The 20146-nt window shown below is 37.9% G+C and overlaps 8 protein-coding genes across 9 annotated transcripts in view; 4 read left to right on the forward strand and 4 right to left on the reverse strand.

Annotated features, from left to right (window-relative positions):
• Positions 1-567: 567 nt before the first annotated feature.
• LOC109584099 (tubulin polyglutamylase TTLL4-like) lies at positions 568-2545 on the reverse strand. The gene is made up of 7 exons (XM_019999689.1): positions 2252-2545; positions 2113-2182; positions 1841-2061; positions 1145-1781; positions 936-1036; positions 775-889; positions 568-718 (listed from the first exon to the last, which is right to left on the reverse strand). The coding sequence occupies exons 1-7, from the start codon at positions 2518-2520 to the stop codon at positions 674-676; spliced, it is 1458 nt and encodes a 485-aa protein (XP_019855248.1). The 5' UTR covers positions 2521-2545; the 3' UTR covers positions 568-673.
• On the forward strand, positions 2534-6155 carry LOC109584097 (FYVE, RhoGEF and PH domain-containing protein 6-like). The gene is made up of 21 exons (XM_019999685.1): positions 2534-2810; positions 2954-3256; positions 3310-3365; positions 3583-3613; positions 3665-3813; positions 3867-3921; positions 3970-4071; positions 4129-4219; positions 4275-4325; positions 4383-4441; positions 4495-4566; positions 4633-4710; positions 4764-4847; positions 4902-4987; positions 5052-5082; positions 5148-5241; positions 5318-5490; positions 5565-5714; positions 5760-5810; positions 5852-5937; positions 5986-6155. The coding sequence occupies exons 1-21, from the start codon at positions 2613-2615 to the stop codon at positions 6032-6034; spliced, it is 2049 nt and encodes a 682-aa protein (XP_019855244.1). The 5' UTR covers positions 2534-2612; the 3' UTR covers positions 6035-6155.
• Positions 6087-7250, reverse strand: LOC100636879 (deoxyadenosine kinase-like). Its single transcript, XM_003388445.3, has 5 exons — positions 6971-7250; positions 6784-6888; positions 6638-6717; positions 6362-6589; positions 6087-6313 (listed from the first exon to the last, which is right to left on the reverse strand). The coding sequence occupies exons 1-5, from the start codon at positions 7238-7240 to the stop codon at positions 6178-6180; spliced, it is 819 nt and encodes a 272-aa protein (XP_003388493.1). The 5' UTR covers positions 7241-7250; the 3' UTR covers positions 6087-6177.
• Positions 7251-7312: 62 nt separating this feature from the next.
• LOC100637006 (ADP-ribosylation factor-like protein 6-interacting protein 4) lies at positions 7313-8234 on the forward strand. Of its 2 annotated transcripts, none has more exons than XM_019999692.1 (5): positions 7313-7384; positions 7437-7610; positions 7705-7754; positions 7887-7976; positions 8041-8234. In XM_019999692.1, exons 1-5 carry the CDS (start codon positions 7321-7323, stop codon positions 8173-8175), a joined length of 513 nt encoding a protein of 170 aa, XP_019855251.1. In that variant the 5' UTR covers positions 7313-7320; the 3' UTR covers positions 8176-8234. The 2 variants fall into 2 exon arrangements, 1 of the variants encoding a protein (XP_019855251.1); XR_002185845.1 differs by having other exon boundaries at positions 7319-7384; positions 7806-7976; positions 8041-8232.
• Positions 8203-11339, reverse strand: LOC100637133 (protein SDE2 homolog). The gene is made up of 5 exons (XM_003388447.3): positions 11171-11339; positions 10104-10230; positions 9909-10020; positions 9324-9581; positions 8203-9007 (listed from the first exon to the last, which is right to left on the reverse strand). Exons 1-5 carry the CDS (start codon positions 11297-11299, stop codon positions 8365-8367), a joined length of 1269 nt encoding a protein of 422 aa, XP_003388495.1. The 5' UTR covers positions 11300-11339; the 3' UTR covers positions 8203-8364.
• Positions 11340-11345: 6 nt separating this feature from the next.
• LOC100635616 (synaptosomal-associated protein 25-A-like) lies at positions 11346-13540 on the forward strand. Its single transcript, XM_003388435.3, has 4 exons — positions 11346-11581; positions 11700-11833; positions 12495-12661; positions 13109-13540. Exons 1-4 carry the CDS (start codon positions 11431-11433, stop codon positions 13266-13268), a joined length of 612 nt encoding a protein of 203 aa, XP_003388483.1. The 5' UTR covers positions 11346-11430; the 3' UTR covers positions 13269-13540.
• Positions 13297-20146, reverse strand: part of LOC105313679 (WD repeat-containing protein 81) — a 13583-nt gene continuing 6733 nt past the window's right edge. The window contains exons 9-17 of the mRNA XM_019999681.1: positions 19897-19960; positions 19057-19116; positions 18783-19003; positions 18314-18447; positions 18193-18254; positions 17887-18020; positions 17189-17315; positions 14290-14390; positions 13297-13751 (exon numbers count right to left, since the gene is read on the reverse strand). Coding sequence (XP_019855240.1) covers positions 13617-13751; positions 14290-14390; positions 17189-17315; positions 17887-18020; positions 18193-18254; positions 18314-18447; positions 18783-19003; positions 19057-19116; positions 19897-19960 — 1038 coding nt within the window. The 3' untranslated portion in view covers positions 13297-13616. The remainder of the gene's footprint in view (positions 13752-14289; positions 14391-17188; positions 17316-17886; positions 18021-18192; positions 18255-18313; positions 18448-18782; positions 19004-19056; positions 19117-19896; positions 19961-20146) is intronic.
• Positions 14428-17157, forward strand: LOC109584098 (uncharacterized). The gene is made up of 3 exons (XM_019999688.1): positions 14428-14879; positions 15058-16026; positions 16653-17157. The coding sequence occupies exons 1-3, from the start codon at positions 14543-14545 to the stop codon at positions 16994-16996; spliced, it is 1650 nt and encodes a 549-aa protein (XP_019855247.1). The 5' UTR covers positions 14428-14542; the 3' UTR covers positions 16997-17157.

Genomic DNA, 20146 nt, shown 5'->3' on the forward strand with positions numbered 1-20146 from the left:
CATCTGTCCATGGTAAAAATGCCTTCAATATCATACACTACTAGTGCAATGCAAATGTTGTTGATAAAGTTGACTTGCATAACAACAATATTATTGCAATTATACAAGAATATAGCTTGCACTTTGCAGTATTGTTCTTTTTCATAGAGCAACCCACATTGCTCAATAGTAAAACTATTGAGTGTAACATTACTGCATGTATCAAAAACTATACCAGAATTACCATAGAGCATTAATCCATTGCTACAGCTAATGCTAGTACCTTGTCCATTGATAGTTAGTCCATTGATATCAGTGAATATAACACTACCTTTTAGACTAAGAGTAGGACTGATGATCTCTATTGTGAGGTTACCAGTGTTGTTAATAGTATCAGCTACATACTCCAATGACTGACAGGAAGACTGAGGCTGTTCTATAAGACACTGAATTGAATCATTTCCATGATCTCCATCAATCCTGATATTAAGAGATGATACACTATGAAGAAGAATACACAGCAGGAGAATCATAATGATGAACTTGCCACCCAAGCAGCAAGCCCCAAAAGAAGTATTCATAAAATTCTAAAATAAACAACAAAAAAGGTTTGATATGTTGCAACAGCCACCAGAAAAAACAGTTTCACTATATCAGCTGACAATGTCTAAGCCTGTTTGATATAATTGTAACTCTATAGATCCGTAAGGAGTAACTCAAAATTTCCTTTATTTAACATCTACGGCAGTATAAATAGCAGTTATATCGGTAGTGCAAGACATGAATGGTGTTTACTTCATAAAACTGTAGCCACAACATTGTAATCTCTTCTATTTGTATGCAGTTTCCACCAAATCCAGCTTGCTCCCCACAAAAATGTCTATTACTTCTATTCATGTACTCTACCAACCTATGTATACATTATATGTGTGTATCACCATTATAGATACTGTAACCTTTTATGGAAGTCATATGATTTTGGTAATGCATTGTGTCCAACTCTGGTAACTAATGGTATCATATCATGAAGAACTGCTTTGTGAGCTAAATCGTTAGCCTAGAGGGGGAAAGATTGATAAAAAAGGGAAGAGAAAGAAACAAAAAAGTATTGTTGTTTTAAGTTGCTTTGAAGTATCACTAGTTTAGTTTTGCCTTACATTCTTACTTTTTTAGTTTCAGTTTTGTCTCTGCTAGTATACAGCTCTGGCCCATTATTACTCTCAAGTAGATAAACCTTGTAATTAGAGTCAAGCATAACATCAACTCCAATTAAGTCAAAACAAGTACCAGGACTTCTTGTCTCCAAAACACCACCACATCCTTGACTTAATACCAGCTTAGACATTACTGATTTTATTTCTTCTTTTACATAACTGATGTTAACTTTAAGTTCCAAAACTTTCCATAGCTCTGTCAAAAGCATTGAATTGGTAACACTCTCTCTTTTTTCTCTATCAGCAACTGCTGCATTAGTTAAGTGTATGCTCAAGTCCTTGAGTGAGTTATGATTGCTAGTGTAATTAGATATAGCAAAAAGAACAAGCCCCTCTTTGTGCAGGTAGGCCCTCAGTGGTTGAAGGCTAGTAATGAGGAGGTAGAGACGAATGTGAAACTTCCTACCATTGACTAAGAGAGGGTTGGTAATGTAGCGCTGAGCTACATAATGCTGAGTGTCTGTTGGTAAATGTGACTTGTCTGTTAATATTTTCACACCTATAGCTCTCTTCCCTGATGATGGTTTTAGTATCCATGGCCTTTGGACTCCATCATACTCCAGTGCTGATTTTAATTGTTCCACATCTCTAGAAATAGCACAATTACCATAGTGAGCTAAGTGTAGCGATTGTAATTATGCTTTCACCTTGGTAAAATAAATGTCTCTGGCATGTAGTTATATTTCTCTGTTCCAAATTTTGAAACCATACACTGATAGTGCTTCCACTGAGATGCTTTAGTACCAGATATCCCGTCTCCATCGTGCAGTGAAAGGCAGTGATTGTGCACCTGCCATGGACGTGGGAGGTTCCTGGTAGATGCAGTGTGTAAGTAATCCCATTGTGGTATCAGCGTCCATAAAAGATCCTTTAATAACAAGATGGTAAATATATGAATTAATACACTCAAAGTATGTACCCAATCATCTGAATGAGTTTCCTGAAAGCCATAAGGTCTTAATATTGCCATAGCAGTCTGTCCTGCATATCTACAATATAGAGAAAGGGTAGGTTGAAAGATATGCTTTTTCTGTCTGTGTATGCTATCTTGAGCTCACCCAAAGTGTACTGGAGTCTGTTTGCGAGAGTACCAATCAAACCTCACCAGTGGAGGGCGGTTAAGAGGTGTAGTTACTTTCAAAAGCAACTCTGCCAGTGTGCTGGTGAGGTTAGCCTTGCTGTTATCCTCACTTCTAGTAGATTTAACTGCTGCAGTGGAGGGATTATCAAGATTAGCCACCTCCCAAGCAATGAGAAGACTAAAAGAGATGATAAAGAGTATCAGAGTTGCACCAAAAACCCTCATTCCACCTCTTCTGTGCATCATTTTCCACCCTTTGTGCAAACACGTGGGCGTTGAGTCAGCAGCTGCTTTTCTTAATAGGCGTGGTTTTCAATTAATAAAGAGAAATCTGGTCCATGGTCGATATGAGCACAGAAAGAGATCTGGAAGAGAGTTTAGAGTGTAACATTGGCTCACTGACGGAGGAGGTCTTACAAAGATTCATAGAAATAGACGAATGGCACTTCAGCGACTCTGACACGGAGGAGAGCGAGACTGAGACAACAGACGCAGATGACAGCAGTGACGATGAGGGCTCTACATCAAAACCACAGGTATGAAAGGTTATATGAGCTGTCTTGTATATTGCAAGTGCTATTAATGGAGCAGTTAGCATGTAAAGTTGCAAATGACCATAAAGAATAGTATAAAATGATAATGGCCTTTACATAAAACAAATAATCCATTTTACAAACAGGGTCATTGGCAGGAGTTATGCAATTCCTCAAAGCCCTCTACCTCTTCTCCTGACGATGTCACTCGTCTCTCCGCCACTTCTGAGGACTGCGAGACTGCAATCGAGCTCCTCCTATCCCAACTCACGCCATACGATGATATAGAAGACTCAGAGACTGATGAGCACCAGAGAGACTCTGAGGTTCTCTTGTTGACTGAAATGGAAGGAGGAAGTGCCTCTTCTACTCCGACCACAACTCTTGATAGGAGAGTGGAGAGGCAAAAAGAGAGTAATGTTGTGACAGGATCAACTCCTGTTGATAAGGTCAGTCGGTAAAGTTATTTTGTGTGAAAATGATTTCCTTTATTTTTATAAAGTCTTCCCTACCTCGACACTACTTCAAAGCCCAAGAGCTGCTGACATCAGAAAGAACGTGAGAATGAACTTTGACATAAAATAGCAAATGTCTATGTAAAACACACAAACATGCCTGAAACATAATCATTGCAAGAATGCAGTGAAATACTATACATTCATTTCATTTACATTCCAATAAAAGCAAACCTGTATAGTAACTACTGACCCATACGTGTACTTACTCACTGTGACATACTCATGCTTTAAACTTTCAAAGGTATCTCATCCTTTAGGTACATTCAAGGGATTCGTTTGTTAGAAAAGGTTTCATGAAATTTGTATAGTGTATATTAAGTCAACATTTATATCCAATAGGTTCTGCATGGTTCGGTGAAAACTGCACACAAGACTAAGAAACCAATCTTACCAGAGTTCTATAGGAAGAGAATATTTCTTAACGTTGGTGAAATACATGCTTTAAATCTTGACCTTCTAAACGAGCTTGAGAACAGAATGGAGAACTGGTAATATCATCGCGACAATATCTCTATTATTATTATTATTATTATATTTATAGGAATGAGGAGAGTGTCGTAGCAGATGTATTAGCCACCAGAGCTCCATTCTTCAAAGTAAAAATAAATCAAATTAAATAGTTATCATTATTGTATCACCTGTAGTTATACTCAATGTATACATCAAGGTTTGATGATGCTCAGATTGCTTTTGCTGAGGCCATGAAACGTTACAAACCTTTTGCAGAATTAGTACACATGATTGAGGTACAATTATTTTACCATACCAATAGTTATATTGCTGTTATTATTTCTTCTATACAGAGTAGTACAACAATGTGCAAAGGTCTCCCTTTATCCAGTTACATGCTATATCCAATACAAAGAATACCCAGATACAAACTACTCCTTGAAGGTATATTATTTATTCAATAATATTCGCACAAATACTCTCGTTACCTTTTTGGTAGACTATGAGAAGCTGCTACCCAAGGATCACAATGACATTGAACATACTAAAAGTATAGAGAGAGAGAGAGAGAGAGAGGGACAAAGGTTCATTACTACCTTGTTTACAGGTGCTCTGAAGGCTATATCAGATGTTGCTAAGCACCTTAACAATAGAATCAAAGATTTGGTATAGCAAGACACACACTCATACTTACTTTGTTTTTCCTTCCTTCATGCCAGGAGCAACAAGCAATTGTAGTCAAATTCCAAAAGATGTTTGACACCAAAGAGACACTAGTTATACCAGGGAGGGTGAGTGAAAGAACTGAGTACATGTACATAGAACTATATGTATACTTTGGCATTTCTTTATAATAGAGATTCCTGCTAAGAGGACCTGTTGAAATGGTGTCAGGAAGAAAACTAAATAAAAGAAAGCAGCTAGTCTTGTTTGTGGTACATGAATTACCTCAAACACAGTGCAGCATTCATAACTTACTCTTTTCTAGTTTTCAGATACTGCTATATTGACCAGCATCACAAGAAAAATGAAGTTTAAGATAAAGTACAAATTACCTTTGGAGACTCTTCAAGTATACACATCCTTTTAATACTCTACTCCTCATTTTGCTCTCTTTATTGTGCAGATATCTTCAATGCATTCACGTGTTACTGAGAACAGCTTCTGCCTTTTCACTCCAGCAATATCTAAACCTTTCAGACTCTGTGCTAGGTAAAATAAACATTGTACAATATTCTTATTACCTCCATCTTCCTCATCTCTCTATTCAATCCAGGAATGAAAGAGAACGAGACAAATTTGTCTCTGTAAGCGGTTCACATTAAATAATCATTTTACATAATATACTTCTCCTTTCTCTCTTATACTATAGTGTATTAGGATTGGAGTGGATAGGGAGATTGAAAGGTGTAGCTCATTTAAATATGCAAGAAAAACGCAATCACTGACTGACTCATTCTCAAAACGTAAGCAAAAAAATTAATTTTTGAGAACTTGGTTATTGCATGTGCATGTTCATTGATCATGATTCATTTGATGTAGGGGTCTACAAGGAAATGCTTAAGGACCCGGCATTACGCTCTCGGTGGACACGCTCACCACGTAAACTTGAAGTACATAAGAGCACACCTACTACTAGTGAACCTATTGAAGAAGTAGATGCACCAGATGCTGCTCCGATGAACATTGCAATGGAATTTGAGGACTTTAATGAGGTACTTATGATCTAGTGGCAATTATGGCATGACTATACTATCAAGAGTTATCTATTTATCATTACTATTGCTAGATATCACTGCTGGGTACTATTATTGATACTGGGTTGAGTGATTATCTGAAACACTGTTACTCTACCAATGGCAGTACTACTAATAGTGAATGGGAGACAAAATGGTTTGTACTCAATCACTCCTTCCTAGTGGGATATACTAATCACATGGTAGGTGTGATGTTTCATCTATTTATACATTTATTTTGTTTCTAGATGGATGAGATTCTCTTTGCATTACCTCTAGATTCATGTAGGATAGAGAAGGTAATTCATAATGGCTGTACATAAATAATGAATATTAATAGGGAAATGATGACGAATTCTCAATCAAAGTGATAAGTACAACCAGCACTCATTGCTTTGAATTCGGGAATGAATACAGTTACACAAGGTAAATATATTCTCTCATCATGTGATAGTCAAGTGATTGAATGATTAGGTGGAGCAATGTGCTGGAAGTTAACATAGAGAATAATGCAAACAACTAAAGTGCAATTCCTTTTGGATACAAAATTGATGCACCAGTGATATACTATATTGTACATTTATATAAACTTTTTTGAAGTAAAATGCTAAACTCATGTATTTCTAAAATATATTTAATCCTAATGAGTTTCAAAAATGTCCACTATTAATTCACTGGTGTGTTCTCAATGTCGTTTGACACATTACGGAGAGGTTTGGCATCTTTTAAAACCCTCTTCTCAGGATCTGGGGTCTTATCTTTAAAATCCACATAACGAATGGAACACATTTTGGAATACTCTCTACACAATCAAAAAAACTTAGAGTGACTACAAATTATGCTGCCCTACCTAACTATCATATCAGCCATTTCTTCAGTGGTTCTAAAGCGCTCGTAATTAACTCTTATGACTGGGATAATGCGAGCGATATCAGCAATAAAGACCTCATAGGCTTTGTGAAGGTTCTGTAGGTATTCCAAAGTAATTGAGGATTCGCAGTCACGACTTCGATTCTTTATACGCCTCAGACTCTCCTCAGGAGAAACATCCAAATGAACAATAAGGTTTGGCTTCTTCCTAAAAGAGAGAGTTAAAGACATTATTATTATTATTATTTCAATTTACATAAAATTCGACATGTTGCTGAAAAGTGACAGGTAAGTGCGATATTCCCTTTCCTCCATTAAATTAGACTCCATCAAAACCTGTCAAGCACAATCACGAGAAAAAATAATAATCTTTATTGACTACACCCCAGCCCCTCCCCTCACTCGTGCAAAGACAGAGTCTTCGTATATTGTCCTGTCCTGGACTCCTCCTTGTCCCTGCCAGATTATAGACTGGTGCTGCTGGAAGCGACGATTCAACAGATAAATCTGTGTAAAGAAGAAAGAGAGGGAAAAATAAAAAAATTAATATTAAAATGGGTGTGGTCGTGACCAGCAACAGCTTTTTTACTTGTAAAGGGAAGCTATATCTGGCTGGGTCTTTGTAGAAATCAGCCAAATACTCGTTATCCATGACAGGCTCGTAGAAGCAAGGCAGCCCCATTTTTTCAGCCAGTTTAGTAGCAAGTGTTGATTTCCCTGCTCCTATCAAGCCACTGATAGATATGAATATGTCAGAGCTGCTATGCTTCTGATCCATAGTCAGTAGACCACTCCTAGACGAGGATTGGCCTGTACTGCAGCTTTTCGAGGCCTTCAATGACTCCTCTTCTCCTATCATTCTTTTTAAATTCACTGGCTATTTCAGATTTTCAATAATTAATTTTTTATTTTGATTTTAGATCTACCACGTGTCTGCGCATGCGCAGTAAACAAAGCCGGGACAAAATGGCCGACTACAAGAAAGAGCGAGAGAAAGAAAGAGGTTTATCACTAATGCCTATAATAGTGTCTCACCTATGCATTCAAATCTATAGAGGGATACAGGGACCGCTCAAGATCTCCTCACAAGAAGCACTCGGCCACTGAGCCCTCCAGCAAAGGAAAGAAGTCAAGAAGAAGATCCAATAGATCTTCATCCCCTCCCTCCCCCGAGTCTGCCTCTTCCTATTCCTCCTCAGAAAGTGAAAGAGACTCGTCTAGCGAAGAGAGTGAGCTGAATATAATTACACTTACTGTTAACCACACCCTTCTAATTAATACAATATTGGTAGTTAATTAATTTAATCAATCACTTATTATTAGGTAAAACCCATAGCAAACAGTCAAGACATTCTTCGTCCTCAGATCATAAGGTAAGACGGAGCTTTATAGTTCCCATTTTACTATCCCCTCTCTCCTCTGAGGGATGCCTTTATCGTTTCATCTCTCACTACTATCAATGGCGTCAATCTCCCTGTGTTTGCCTACGGCTGAGGTACTGATAGAAGGAGAAAGGGAAGAGCAAGAAGAAGGCAAAGAAAGAAAAGAAGAAGAAAAGGAAACACTCGGAAAAAGGACCTGTCCAACTATCAAAGGTGTGGGTAATTGCAATGATCACATCCACTTACCTGTGTTACATCTAATTGTCATTGTATTTAGTTTGTTAAAGAAGAGAAAGGCAGGAGTGCTGTGTCTGGTCGGGTTATAAAGATGAAAGTAAAGAAATCAAAAGATGACAAGGCGAGAGACATCAACAGAAAGAAGCTGTTAGAATTCTTGAATGCATCCATGTGACATTGACGCAACTACATATACATGTTGTTTTAGTATTTATAAAAACATTGACATCCATCTCCTGCTTTTTAAATTTTACACAAAGCCACTTTAGAGACATAAATTAAAATTATATTAAACCATAAAATCCAATTAACAATAATTGGTGACAGTAACAATACAACTGATGAGAAAAGGAGAGACACTTCTTCATTTATTAGTGTTCTTTCCCTTTCCTTTGTTCTTTCTCTTTCCGTTTGTTTTTCCAGCGAATAGAGACGGATCGATCTGATCGACTGTTAATCCTTTCACAGAGTATAGTCTATGAGCTCTCTCACTAAGCGTTCCGCCACACTTAAGACCCAGTTTCTGCAACACGGCCTTCAGGAGGTGAGGACCAACTGCCTCTAATTCCTGGATGCTTTCAAACTTATCCAAATCAAACCTGTCAATTGTTTCTTGGTCAATTTCAGCACCATTAGTGTCACCAACCCGAGGCTGTCCCTGATCTGACATTATTTGAGGAGGAGGAGATGAAGGAGTACATGTATCTGTTGAAGTGGTTGCTGGTGGTGGTGTTTCTGTTGTTGTTGCTTGGGTGTTGGTGGAAATGGATTGGCAGTTACTAGTTGATGTTTGTGTAACTGATACGAGTTCATCGGTTGTATTAGAAGTGGGTGGAGTAATGGGAGTGGCTTTGTTAGTATAATCAGTTAGTTTAGGAAGTTCCTCATTCTCGTTGATGGTCATTTTAAGCTTCTTAACTGGAACTGTTTCCTCTTTCTCTCCCTCCTCCTCCTCTTCCTCATTTTCAGTCTCAGAGTCGTCCGAAGACAGCTCCTCAATCCCTAGCCTATTAAAAGAACTTAATAAACTAATATGTTGCTCAAAAATGGGCTAAACTTTGCTAAATTTCGTCAAAATTAAAAAGGAGAGAATTCTCCATTTAAAAATTTTTTCCTGATACATATACATGTACATAAGTTGTGTAGAAAGTTTGAGCTGATTCTGATCAAATTTGAATTTTTAACGCTGCTCCAAATGCCATGTACTGTATTGTAGTGCTTGTCAGCTCATGAAGCTCATGCTGTTTAGCTCACTTAGCATGCTTTGTGGGAAGCCCTGGTTGTACTATTATTGCTATTGTCATCATCATCATCACTACTTACGTTAGCATTTTCTTCTTTTCTTTTGTCTTCCCTTCTCTCTCTCTTTTACGCGACCCATTACTACTACAACCAGCTCCTCCATTTAAACCTTGTCTAACAGCTTCATCTAGATTAACTTCATTGTCCTCAAGCTGCTGCATGTATTCTGGGTCATTAAAGAAATGCTTGGGGCCCTCTAGTAGCATCTTCCTCTTCTTTGCTTTCTCTTCTTCTTTCTTCTTCTGTCTCTCTGGCTCCTTCTTTGCCCACTCTGCCAGCCTTGAGAAAGAAAAAAGAGAAAAAGAGAATATTGTGCATCTACGTACAAGTACATGTATAAGTATTCTCAAAAGAGAATATTAGGCCACTCCAATTTGATTCCTTGTTTCCCATTACCCGCCTGCATGGTGCCGCATCGCTATTCCTTATTGCAGTTTTGCATTGATTATACAAGCAATTTATACCACTGATAATAAATAAATTTAATGAAAATGAACAAACCCGCCCACCCGCATCAGGCCCGCCTCTGTAATGGGAAACTATGAATCTTATTGGAAAGGCCTTATGTATGCATAAGTAAATAAGTATGTTTTTCCTTTCTCTTACTGTTTCTCAGCATTAACATCTCTTATTCTTCTTCCACTGAGATCTCTGCTAGCATCTCGTGTTCTGTTCTTATTCACACGCATACCCATAGCACGAATTAGGGCACCAAATCCTAAAAATAATGTTAAAAATAAATTCATGAAAATAATAATAATAATAATAATTATTATTATTATATGAGTTGAACTTAATTACCTCCTTTCCCTCCTAAAAGACGTGGCGAGGCTCTAATGATGGCTATGCCATTGTCTTTCTCTTCTTGATCTAGTGAGAGAGGTAGGGACAGATCCTGTACAGGGTAACCATTGTGAGCAAAATAATACTAAAAAATAAAAATGAAGCAAAAAAATAAAAAAAAATTATGATAAATGCAGTTATAAGCAGACAAAAGGTCAACTGCATGTACATTACAAAGTTACATGTACATGTACATGTACATGTACATGTACAGCATGTATTAGGAAATTGCTACTATTACTATGGAATAAAGTTAATGTGTTATAGTCCATGTACTATGTATAACCCAATTTTTTAGTAACTTTAAAAATTCGTAAAAAATTCAATTCTGATCGGAATCAGCTCAAACTTTCTATGCAGCATAAGGACATGTATATGCATCTGAAAATATCATAAAAATGAAGAATTTTCTCTTAGCCATTTTTGGCAAAATTTGGCTAATGGCCCGTACTATAGTACAGGGACTTTGACCCGATTTTGGAGCAACTTTAAAAATTCATATAAAAATACAATTTTGATCGGAATCAGTTCAAACTTTCTACATAACATAAGAACATGTATATGTATCAGAAAAAATTATAAAAATGAAGAATTCTCTCCTAGTCATTTTTGGCGAAATTTGGCCAATGGCCCTGTACAGGGACTTTGACCCGATTTTGGAGCAACTTTAAAAATTCATAAAAAATCCAATTTTGATCAGAATCAGCTCAAACTTTCTATGCAACATAAAAACATATACGAGGAAAGATAAATAAAGTGAAAAATTGCTCAGAACCATTAATTTTTACAAAATTTGACCAAAGTCCCTGTACTAGCCTATGGTCTTAGTGAAAGTTTGAAGCAACTTTAAATTTTCTAAGAATTGAATTTTGATCGAAAATGAGCTTAAAGTTTCTATGCTGATTTTACATAATATAAAAAAATATAGACTCAAATTTCATGCATTGTGTTTATACATACATAATTTTAAAAGGGAGTTTTAAGGAAGCTTTGATTTAAAGTGATACAAATAACATAACTCTTACATTATCCACGTTGTAGCCTAAATGTGTCAAAATGCAAGATACTGAAGTGTCTTGGCCTCCATTAAAAGAAATAGAACCACTTTCCTGTAGACCAAAGAGATAAAAATTGACGACTGACTTATCCGCCATTTTGACTCGGATTTGTTGATCACGTGATCTCGCGTTTTGTAGACTTTTCTGGATATTTTTCGTATACTAAAGCAGCTTTTAAGGAATAAGGAGGTTGAGGAAAGACTAGAAGAGAGAGAAAGAAGCACAAAATGTCTGCAGGAGAGGACGAGGTACGACGCTTGGATCAGAGGATAGATGAAGTGACCGATGAGACCCTGGAATCCACCCGGAGGATGCTTAACATGGCCGTTGATACCAACCAAATCGGAGTGGACACTCTAGTGACCTTGAATGAACAAGGTCAGCATCTTTACTGCCCACTCCTTTGCTATCCATTCTTCTCTCGTATAAATATGTGTATTTGATAAGCTTTTTGCTTTGTATCGAGTGTCATTTTGCATGTACTTGTATTTTGTAGGAGAGAAGCTTGACAATGTTGAGAGGAGGCTGGATGAGATGAACGTTGATCTCAAAAGAGCCGACAAGAATTTGAAAGAGATAGAGAAAGTCTGTGGTTGCTGCTCGTGCCCTGGTGGACCCAGGAGTGTGACTGTAAGGGAAAGGGAGAGAGAGAGAGGAGGAGGGGGAGGGACAAAAAATTCAAGACTTGTGGTCTTTAGAAAAGAATGTAAATGTAGATTTAATGGGGAAGTAAGAAGGAAAGAAAAACAACATAATTATCCTTCCTGTACATTATATATAATAATACAAACACATCTGTATCCTGCTAGATGTACCTGTATTCTTACATCTAATCAAATATTGTTTCTAATTTGTTTTTCATATGTAAATATTTGAATTAGCTGTTACTATAAGAGCAGATATTTGTAAGCATTAATTACTCCATGCTATGCACACAGGTTGTCACACTAATTGTATCCTCCTTCGAGCTAATCTAATGATAGGTTGGCTGCTTCATTTAACAACTGGCCACTTGGCATCCACTTCACTTAATGATTACAACAATGTACTCATTAGTGTATAGTCAATAAAATAATACATGATTTAGTATGCAGTATAGAGCTAAAAACTACTCAATAGTTTTATTCACATACATTGTACAGTAACACTACTAAAAGCATGCAGCATATAATGTACTACCCATATATAATTGCCAGAGACTATAGTGTGTAGAGTGATTGAATAATGGTACAATAAGTATTGGCTGGACTATACTATTATTATACTATTCTCTCTGTCCTCCTCTTTCCAGAAATCAAAAGACTACCAGAGGACTTATGGGAAGAAGGCTAAGGACCCTGTGGTCACCAGTCAGCCAAGGACTGATGCACCAAGAGGAGGAGGAGGAGGAGGAGAGGGAGGATACATCAAGAGAGTCACTGGAGATGAGAGAGAAGATGAAATGGATCAGAACCTTCAGTTAGTGTTCTCACTCATGACACGATTCACTTTGTTTGGTATCTGTTATGTTAAGAGCTTGTGCTCACTTGGATGCTAGGAATTATTTCCGTTTTGTTATGACGTGTGTAAACATTATCACTATTACAAGGATTGTGAGGAGAGAGAAAGAGAGAACAAGATTGTCTGCTCACAGTTTATTTTCCTGCCATTGAGCATGTACTTAACTGAAACCGATTCACAATACAGTGCTGTCCTGTAGTGTTTGCAACTTGAGCTACATGTATAAGCAGAATTCTCCCAGGAGACTGTTCTTAACATTTTCTCTCTCCTCTCCCTCCATCTGCCCCTCTCTCTCTCTCCCTCCCTCCCTCTCTCCCCCCTCTCTCTTGTTTCCCCCCTCTCTCTTGTTCCCCCCCTCTCTCCCCTCTCTCTCCCTCCCCCTTTCTCTCTCTCTCTCTCATTCAGAGCTGTAGGTAATATTCTTGATAATCTTCATGGTATAGCAGTTGATATGGGCGATGAGTTAGACCGACAGAATGTACAGCTTGAGCACATCAACAAGAAGGCAGCTGTCAATGAAGTTCATATTGCCCAAGCCAATTATCGCATGAAACAACAGCTCTGAGATCTAACAAAAACAACCATAACGATGATTATTCAAATGCCACTAACTGATTAATAATGATAATCATTTATCGTTATTAAAATTTTTATTACTTGTGCTGTGACAGTAAAATTAAGTAACGTAACCCGTCTCTATTATTATTATTATTATTATTATTATTATCAATATTAAAAATAAGTAAACATTATTTTGTAATTCCTTTAGTATTTATAATAATTTTTAATTTTGAAATTTGAGACACTTACATAATTATAGTTCAGATCAATATAAAATTATAATTAATTTTCTATAATACACAAAAACCTGCAAACTTGTATGTGTTTGTAACTCTCTGTATATTCCAGTACACTAAGCCATCAGTACTAGCTGCCCGCTGTCACTGCCCAGCAGAAGCAATTGATTCTGTGGCAGGCTAGCAGAGGAAGTTATACTCCCACGAATTTCCTTTGGTTTTATTTTGGTAGAATGAATAATATTATCTCTCTAGATAAAAATAATAAAATATATAATTTAATTTGGTGATAGATCCGTTATAGCAAGAGTAGATAATAATTAGAGGAGAGTGTCCTACTGGCTATAAAGGTTATAGCTAGGTTATAGGTTAAAGGCTATAGGTTATTGGTTATAGCCATGGTAACTGACTGGCTGCTACAGACAATTTAAATTCCAATGATAGCAGCGTGCAAGCAGTGATTTCCCCTTACTTTCCCCCTACTTAATGAATGACCTGTACTTCTCCTTTTTTGATCAAACTAATGCATGAAAATTTTTGCATGAATGGCAAATAACTCCATGTGGTCTAATCTTGTTATGCACAACTACATTGACAAGAAGACATTCCAAGAAAACAATGAAATTTACACCAAAGCTTAGGGCATTTCCTGAAGAATGCAAAGTTAAATAAACTCTTAGGATGCTTAGACCATTTGTGGTAGTATAATGACACCAGTAATTACTGAAATTTTAATTTTATAAGAACTAGTTGTCCCCCACTGCATAAATTAAAAGTTGCACAACTTACCAAAAATTCGAATGACCCATGAACAAGTACCTGACCATTGTTTGAAATTGTCACCAGTTCTTCTCCAAACATCTCAAGACATGATGTGTGAGAGTTTTGACCTAAAGAAAGCAAAAATTGCTAAAATTTTTCTACTAACATCATGCATTGCGCAATAATTACGTGTGGGAGGACAGTGCATAAAATGGCTGCATTCAAGTCATGCACAGCATTCTTTCTCCTGTCCTCCACATACTTTGCTTAGGGGAGAACGATGGCTACGCATCACCAAAGCGAGCAAGGAGACGAGATGTACTGGCCTACTACACCGAGGTCTAAGGACGCCGAGCTCTACAAAGACTACAAGAAACTGCTGGCAGGGATCGCTGAGGAGATGCAAAAAGCAGACGTTATAGCTCTCGCATATATGTTTGATTTGCCTAAGTGGTACAGCGAAGTGGGGGCCACCAAGGAGACAAGCTATGCTGCTCGAGTCCTTAGCTTCATAGAAGGACGAAACATTATATCCCCGGACTCTCTTGGACCACTTGCCACTTCACTGGAAGAGATAGGAAGAATGGACTTGAAGAGGAAAATAGATGCATTTGAAAGTAGGCTGTCTTTTATAAAAACAACCTTTTTCTTTTAAGCATGCACAGCCTGCAATAATGATAAGCAAAACTGTTTTACACTGAGCATAGCAGCAAGCTTTTCAATTCTTGTACTCTTGTATTGTTATCATTTAAATAATCATCATTATAATATTATTTATTATAATCTTTATTATAGATAGACACAGGAATAGAGTCATGAAGAAACCTACAGAAGAGACCTGTGCTAATATTTCAGATAAAATTGATGAGGAAGAAGAAGACTACGAGCAGTTTGGGCGTGTTGATGCAAGAAGGAGCTACAACCAAAGACGCCGTAACGTTGTACGATCCTCCAGCGACCGATATCCATCAAGCATGTGGCTATCAGCACCATACAAGACGACCAGCATTACCGGTACTATTCCTGTCACCCAGCAGTACACTACTGGGGGGTCTTACATGCCTAATAGACCAATCATACACTCACCTCCTTCCTTTTCTTCACCTCCTCCACAATCTGATTTAGATTCCATGGAGGTCCACGTTTCCATGGAATCAGATATGCATCAGGTTAATGATCCAAGGCAAAAGTACATCCAACCTCAAAGTGCTTCTCGAAAAAATGAGCACAGGATTTGGGGCTCGATGCCACCAAAAGATCGTGACAACAGGTCGGAGAGGACCTTGTTTAAATTGGAACAGTTTGACAGCGTCCCACAGCCCAGTCCTAGCCAACATCTTGATCCAGACGCAAGGAGCATTCACTTATCCATCCGTACAACAACAATGACTGCCAAAGCATTGAAAAAGCAAATAGAGTTTCTGAGGGAGAGGCTAGGTGGAAGCTATCCATACTTGGACAAGCAGCTCCAGCAAGCAGACAACTGCACCAAAGAAACCTTAGATGTACTGAAGCTCCTAGCCAGGGAAACAAGAAACCAATCAAGAGAGGAGGAGGAGGAAGAGGACGTCCTCTTATACAAGGGTACCACCCACCAAAGAAACCCAGCCCAGCGTCATAAGAGGTACTACTCTGAAGGCTTTCATGAGGGAGCCCCGCCCGTTGCTTTCCAGAGATGCAACACACAGCCAGAGGGCACTGGGTACAAGATTTCACTGTCCATTGATGAGTCTGACTTGGATGATGAAATACAATCCCCGACAGGTAAGACTACATGTACTTACATGCACACATACAATGTAGCTACATGTACATGTACATGGAGTATCAGGCGGCACTTATACAAGATAGCTATGATAGGTACAAGAAGTGTATCTGCTAGAAATAGCTGATATGTCACGGATGAATACACCAGCAAGTTTCAGCTGCATTGCCACATGTAAACATGTACTGATTGCAGGATGCAATGATAGTCATATCCACTTATTATACTTATGGCGGTAGTGCATAGACATTATATCCTCCTTAAGAGAGCTATATTTTAATTAAAAGATGACTGAGGAAGTTACAATATGTAGGGAAATAACTCCATGCATTCATCAAGTCTACACAGGTACATGCAAAAGTGCTGACAAAATGCTGAGGTGTTTATGTCCCCATCAACACAATTTGTGACAAACCTATTATTTCCTTTTACCGGTTAGGGTCAAATGATAATTATCAGACAACAGGTGCATGGGCAATATAACAAGACGACACAATGTACATGTACATGTAGGAACAACCTATTATAGTACAGCTTTCATGCTTTGCTAGGTAGAATGTAGCAAAAATGTCAACAAAGAATCAAGATACGTGAAGTTATTCAAAACATTTTCTTTTCCTTCTAGGTGTGTCGGATGAATTACCAGAGGATATTGTATCAGTAGAGGCTGTTATCTCTCCCGAGTTTGTCTCTTCAAAATCAAGGAAGGTCTCAGCTCCTGTACGATCCCCTCCACCTCCTCTGGTCACTAGCTCTGCCAGGCTAAGTGTCAAAGCTGAGTCTATTGGTAACATTAATAAAACTGATGGAGCTTCTACTCATTCTGGAAGGGCTAAAGGGAAGCAGAAGATAAGTGTCCAGCCATCAAAGTCCATGAGTTCACTTGACGAGGCTTCACCTGCCAAGCAGAGCACTGGAAAGAAAAAGATGTGGCCTCTGAAAATATTTAGAAGTCAAAAGAACCTTTAGATTCAAGACAATGAAGGCGAAGTAGCCAATGTGGTACAAGTAATATAAACAATGTTAATAGACTTTATTTAGTGATTTTTTGGAACAATTGTACAATATCATGGACACAATTGATTGTGGAATAATTGAGTTGATCATTAAGAAAATAATTATAAAAACAATCACGATAATTCTAAACTGATATAGGCTAACCTCTGTAGTGGTTTAGGTCACGGCCGTTTGGTTTCCAGAGTGATATGAGGCCAGGGCCAGCACTGGTTAGTATATTACCACGCTCAGTAAACTTTAACTGAAATAGATTCTCATTCCAAGTGGTGGGCTAGAGAGAGAGAGAGAGAGGGAGAGACATTAGTATAAATAATGAATGGGAGTTTCCCTTGCTGGTATGTATTTCAAATTTAATAATGAACTTAAATATGTCAACAGATAAACAAATCCTTTGGACAAATGCTATCTGTTGTACATGTAGACAGAGAGATTGACAGTAAAGACATACATAGGACATGACAGTGATACCATTGCCATAACTGTATTACTGTACTGTGAAATGATACGTGTATACATACACATACATCTTAGGATTCTTTATAATGATGCTATGAATGCAAACAAAGAAGCAGTCCATTGAACTTAAGACTGCCTGCTAAACTTTATAATAAGCCGCCAAAAATGTGCTTTTAACAAAGAATGGAACTTTGCTCGATGCAATAATAACACAATGCACTACTAATGAAGTGTTAATGCATAAAATCCTATTTATTGAAGTTCTATTAATAGAACAAGAGCTATTAAGAGGAAACTACTATTAGTGGAGTACAATACAGTATATACATGTACATGTAATATTGATTAAGAGAATGTAGTACATTGTATGTTAGGGAATGACTCACTGGTAGAGGCCATTTGTCAGTTGGTTTCCAGCAGCCCAGCAATTCCCCAGTTCTTATGTCAATGGTGTTCAATGTACCATTAGTATTACCTACAACTAGTGTAGTGCTATGATGGGCCAGGAATCTAATACTACCTGAAAGAGAGAGAGAGGGGGGGAGAAGGGGAGAGAAGGGAGAGAGGGAGAAGGGGAGAGAGAGAGAGAGAGAGAGGGAGGGAGGGAGAGAGAGGGAAAAAGAGAGGGGGAGGGAGGGAGGGAGGGAGGAAGAGGGAAATGACAAAAATGACTCTATGAACGAATAAGATACCAGCAGTGGCAAAGTGTGTCTTCCACAGGTGCTGCATGTTACGGGCTCTGATATCAATAAACCTTTAAAGAAATAAAACCATTAATAATTATTATTATCATTATTTTAAATTAGCCTTCACCTCAAGTAAAAATCTCCTGTTGCTACAACAGCAGTAGAGGGAGTGTCCTTCAGTGTCTCCATGGCGAGGAATTGGGTGTTTGGTCGAGGAGATACAAACTGTTGTAGACAATAGGAGGTCTCCATATCCCACAACTAAAACAAAGAAATTAGTAAAGTGGAAGGAAGGGCCTTATCAACCTTAAGGCATTAGAAGGGAGGGCATTGGAAGAGCTGGGAGTACTTTAAATTGCCAGGAACCACCTCACTGACTGTAAACCACCACACTATAACATCAATCCCACCACTTAAATAAAAACATAGACCAACTGCAACCTCCTAGCTCCTTCCAAGGCCCTCCTAAGGGGCCATGGGTTGATCCTGCTGAATCAACATTTTTATAGTACATGTAATTGTTTTCCCATGAAGCAGCAGGTGCTTTTCAGTGCATGCACATACATGTACATGTATGTACTTCTCTCTCTACTTACATGAACGCTCCCATCACATGATATAGCTTGAAGGCTATCAAAGACAGTGACATTAGAGACAGGTCTCTGGTGCATGTTATACGACTGCCTGTACCCACAATTAAAGCTACCATCACCTTGATTGTGAAGCGACCATATCTTAACCGTGCGGTCTTTACTGCCACTGATAAATATATGCTCACTGTCTTGAACATGGAGACACTTAATGGTTGACCTGTGCCCTGTAAAGAAGGAGAGGGTCAGGAGGCAGAGAGGGAAAAGGAGTAAGGCTCACCAATGTACGATTGTAATTTTAAATTCTCAAATCTGCTATAGGCTTCGTAAAAACCTGCCCCTAATCAACAAAGAGAGAGAGAGAGAGATTGATATTAATTTTTGTCTAAACTTCAAAAAATGGCCCCTCCATTATAACAGCATAGGGCACTGACAGAGCATCAATGCCTTTATGCTACTGTACATGTACATGTACATGTATGTAGAAATTTTTATGAGTGAATTTTTGATATCAAAGTTTTTCGAGAGACATTATAGTCCATGGTATTCGCAATAATTATGCAAATGAATAATGTCTAATAAATAATAATGTCTAATGTCTAGTCTAGATAGACGGTGATAAGTAATTAATTATCAGCGTCTGTACAGTAGACATTATGTAATGCTAAGGTCAGCATAAAGATGAATTAGCAAATCATGTAAGTCTCAGTAAATGTGCATATGCCTTAGTGAATGCCTCATTTCTATTTTATATGCAACATACATTGTATCTTAAGCCACCCTATCTCTGAGTAAAATAACAAGTACATGTACATGTACATGTACTTGTATGTATCTTAAATCATCCAAGTACATGTACGTTAACTTTTAAAAACTACATGTATATGTATTTGAATTTTAAGTTATGGTTGCTTTAAAAAAATAACATGTACTATAGCCCATGCTTTTTTCCCAAAAACGGCTCCAAAATTACCTCAAATTTTATTACATTTTCTGATACACATGTCCTTAGCTACATGAAAAATCTTAAGCCAATTTTGACTGCAAGTTTTATAGTTATTATCATTGTAGAAACAAGCTAATGATTGAATCACTAACAGAATTACACACATTATCTCACCATGGCCGACATTACTCTGCCAGAACTGAGACCAGTTACCTTTTAATTTACTATCAATGGCCCTACATGAGAAAACATAAAGAAAAGAATAAGGAGTATAGAAGGAATTGGAGACAAAAACCATGCCTATTATACACAATATGTAACCATACTCTCTTTCTCTGTTAGCTGTGTATCAGATGATGACATCTCTCCCCCCTCCTCTCTCTCTCCCTCCCCCATCCTCTCTCTCTCTCCCTCCCCCCTCCTC

This window comes from Amphimedon queenslandica, unplaced genomic scaffold (genome assembly GCF_000090795.2).
Source record: "Amphimedon queenslandica unplaced genomic scaffold, v1.1 AMPQUscaffold_13248, whole genome shotgun sequence".
Taxonomy (NCBI): Eukaryota; Metazoa; Porifera; class Demospongiae; order Haplosclerida; family Niphatidae; genus Amphimedon; species Amphimedon queenslandica.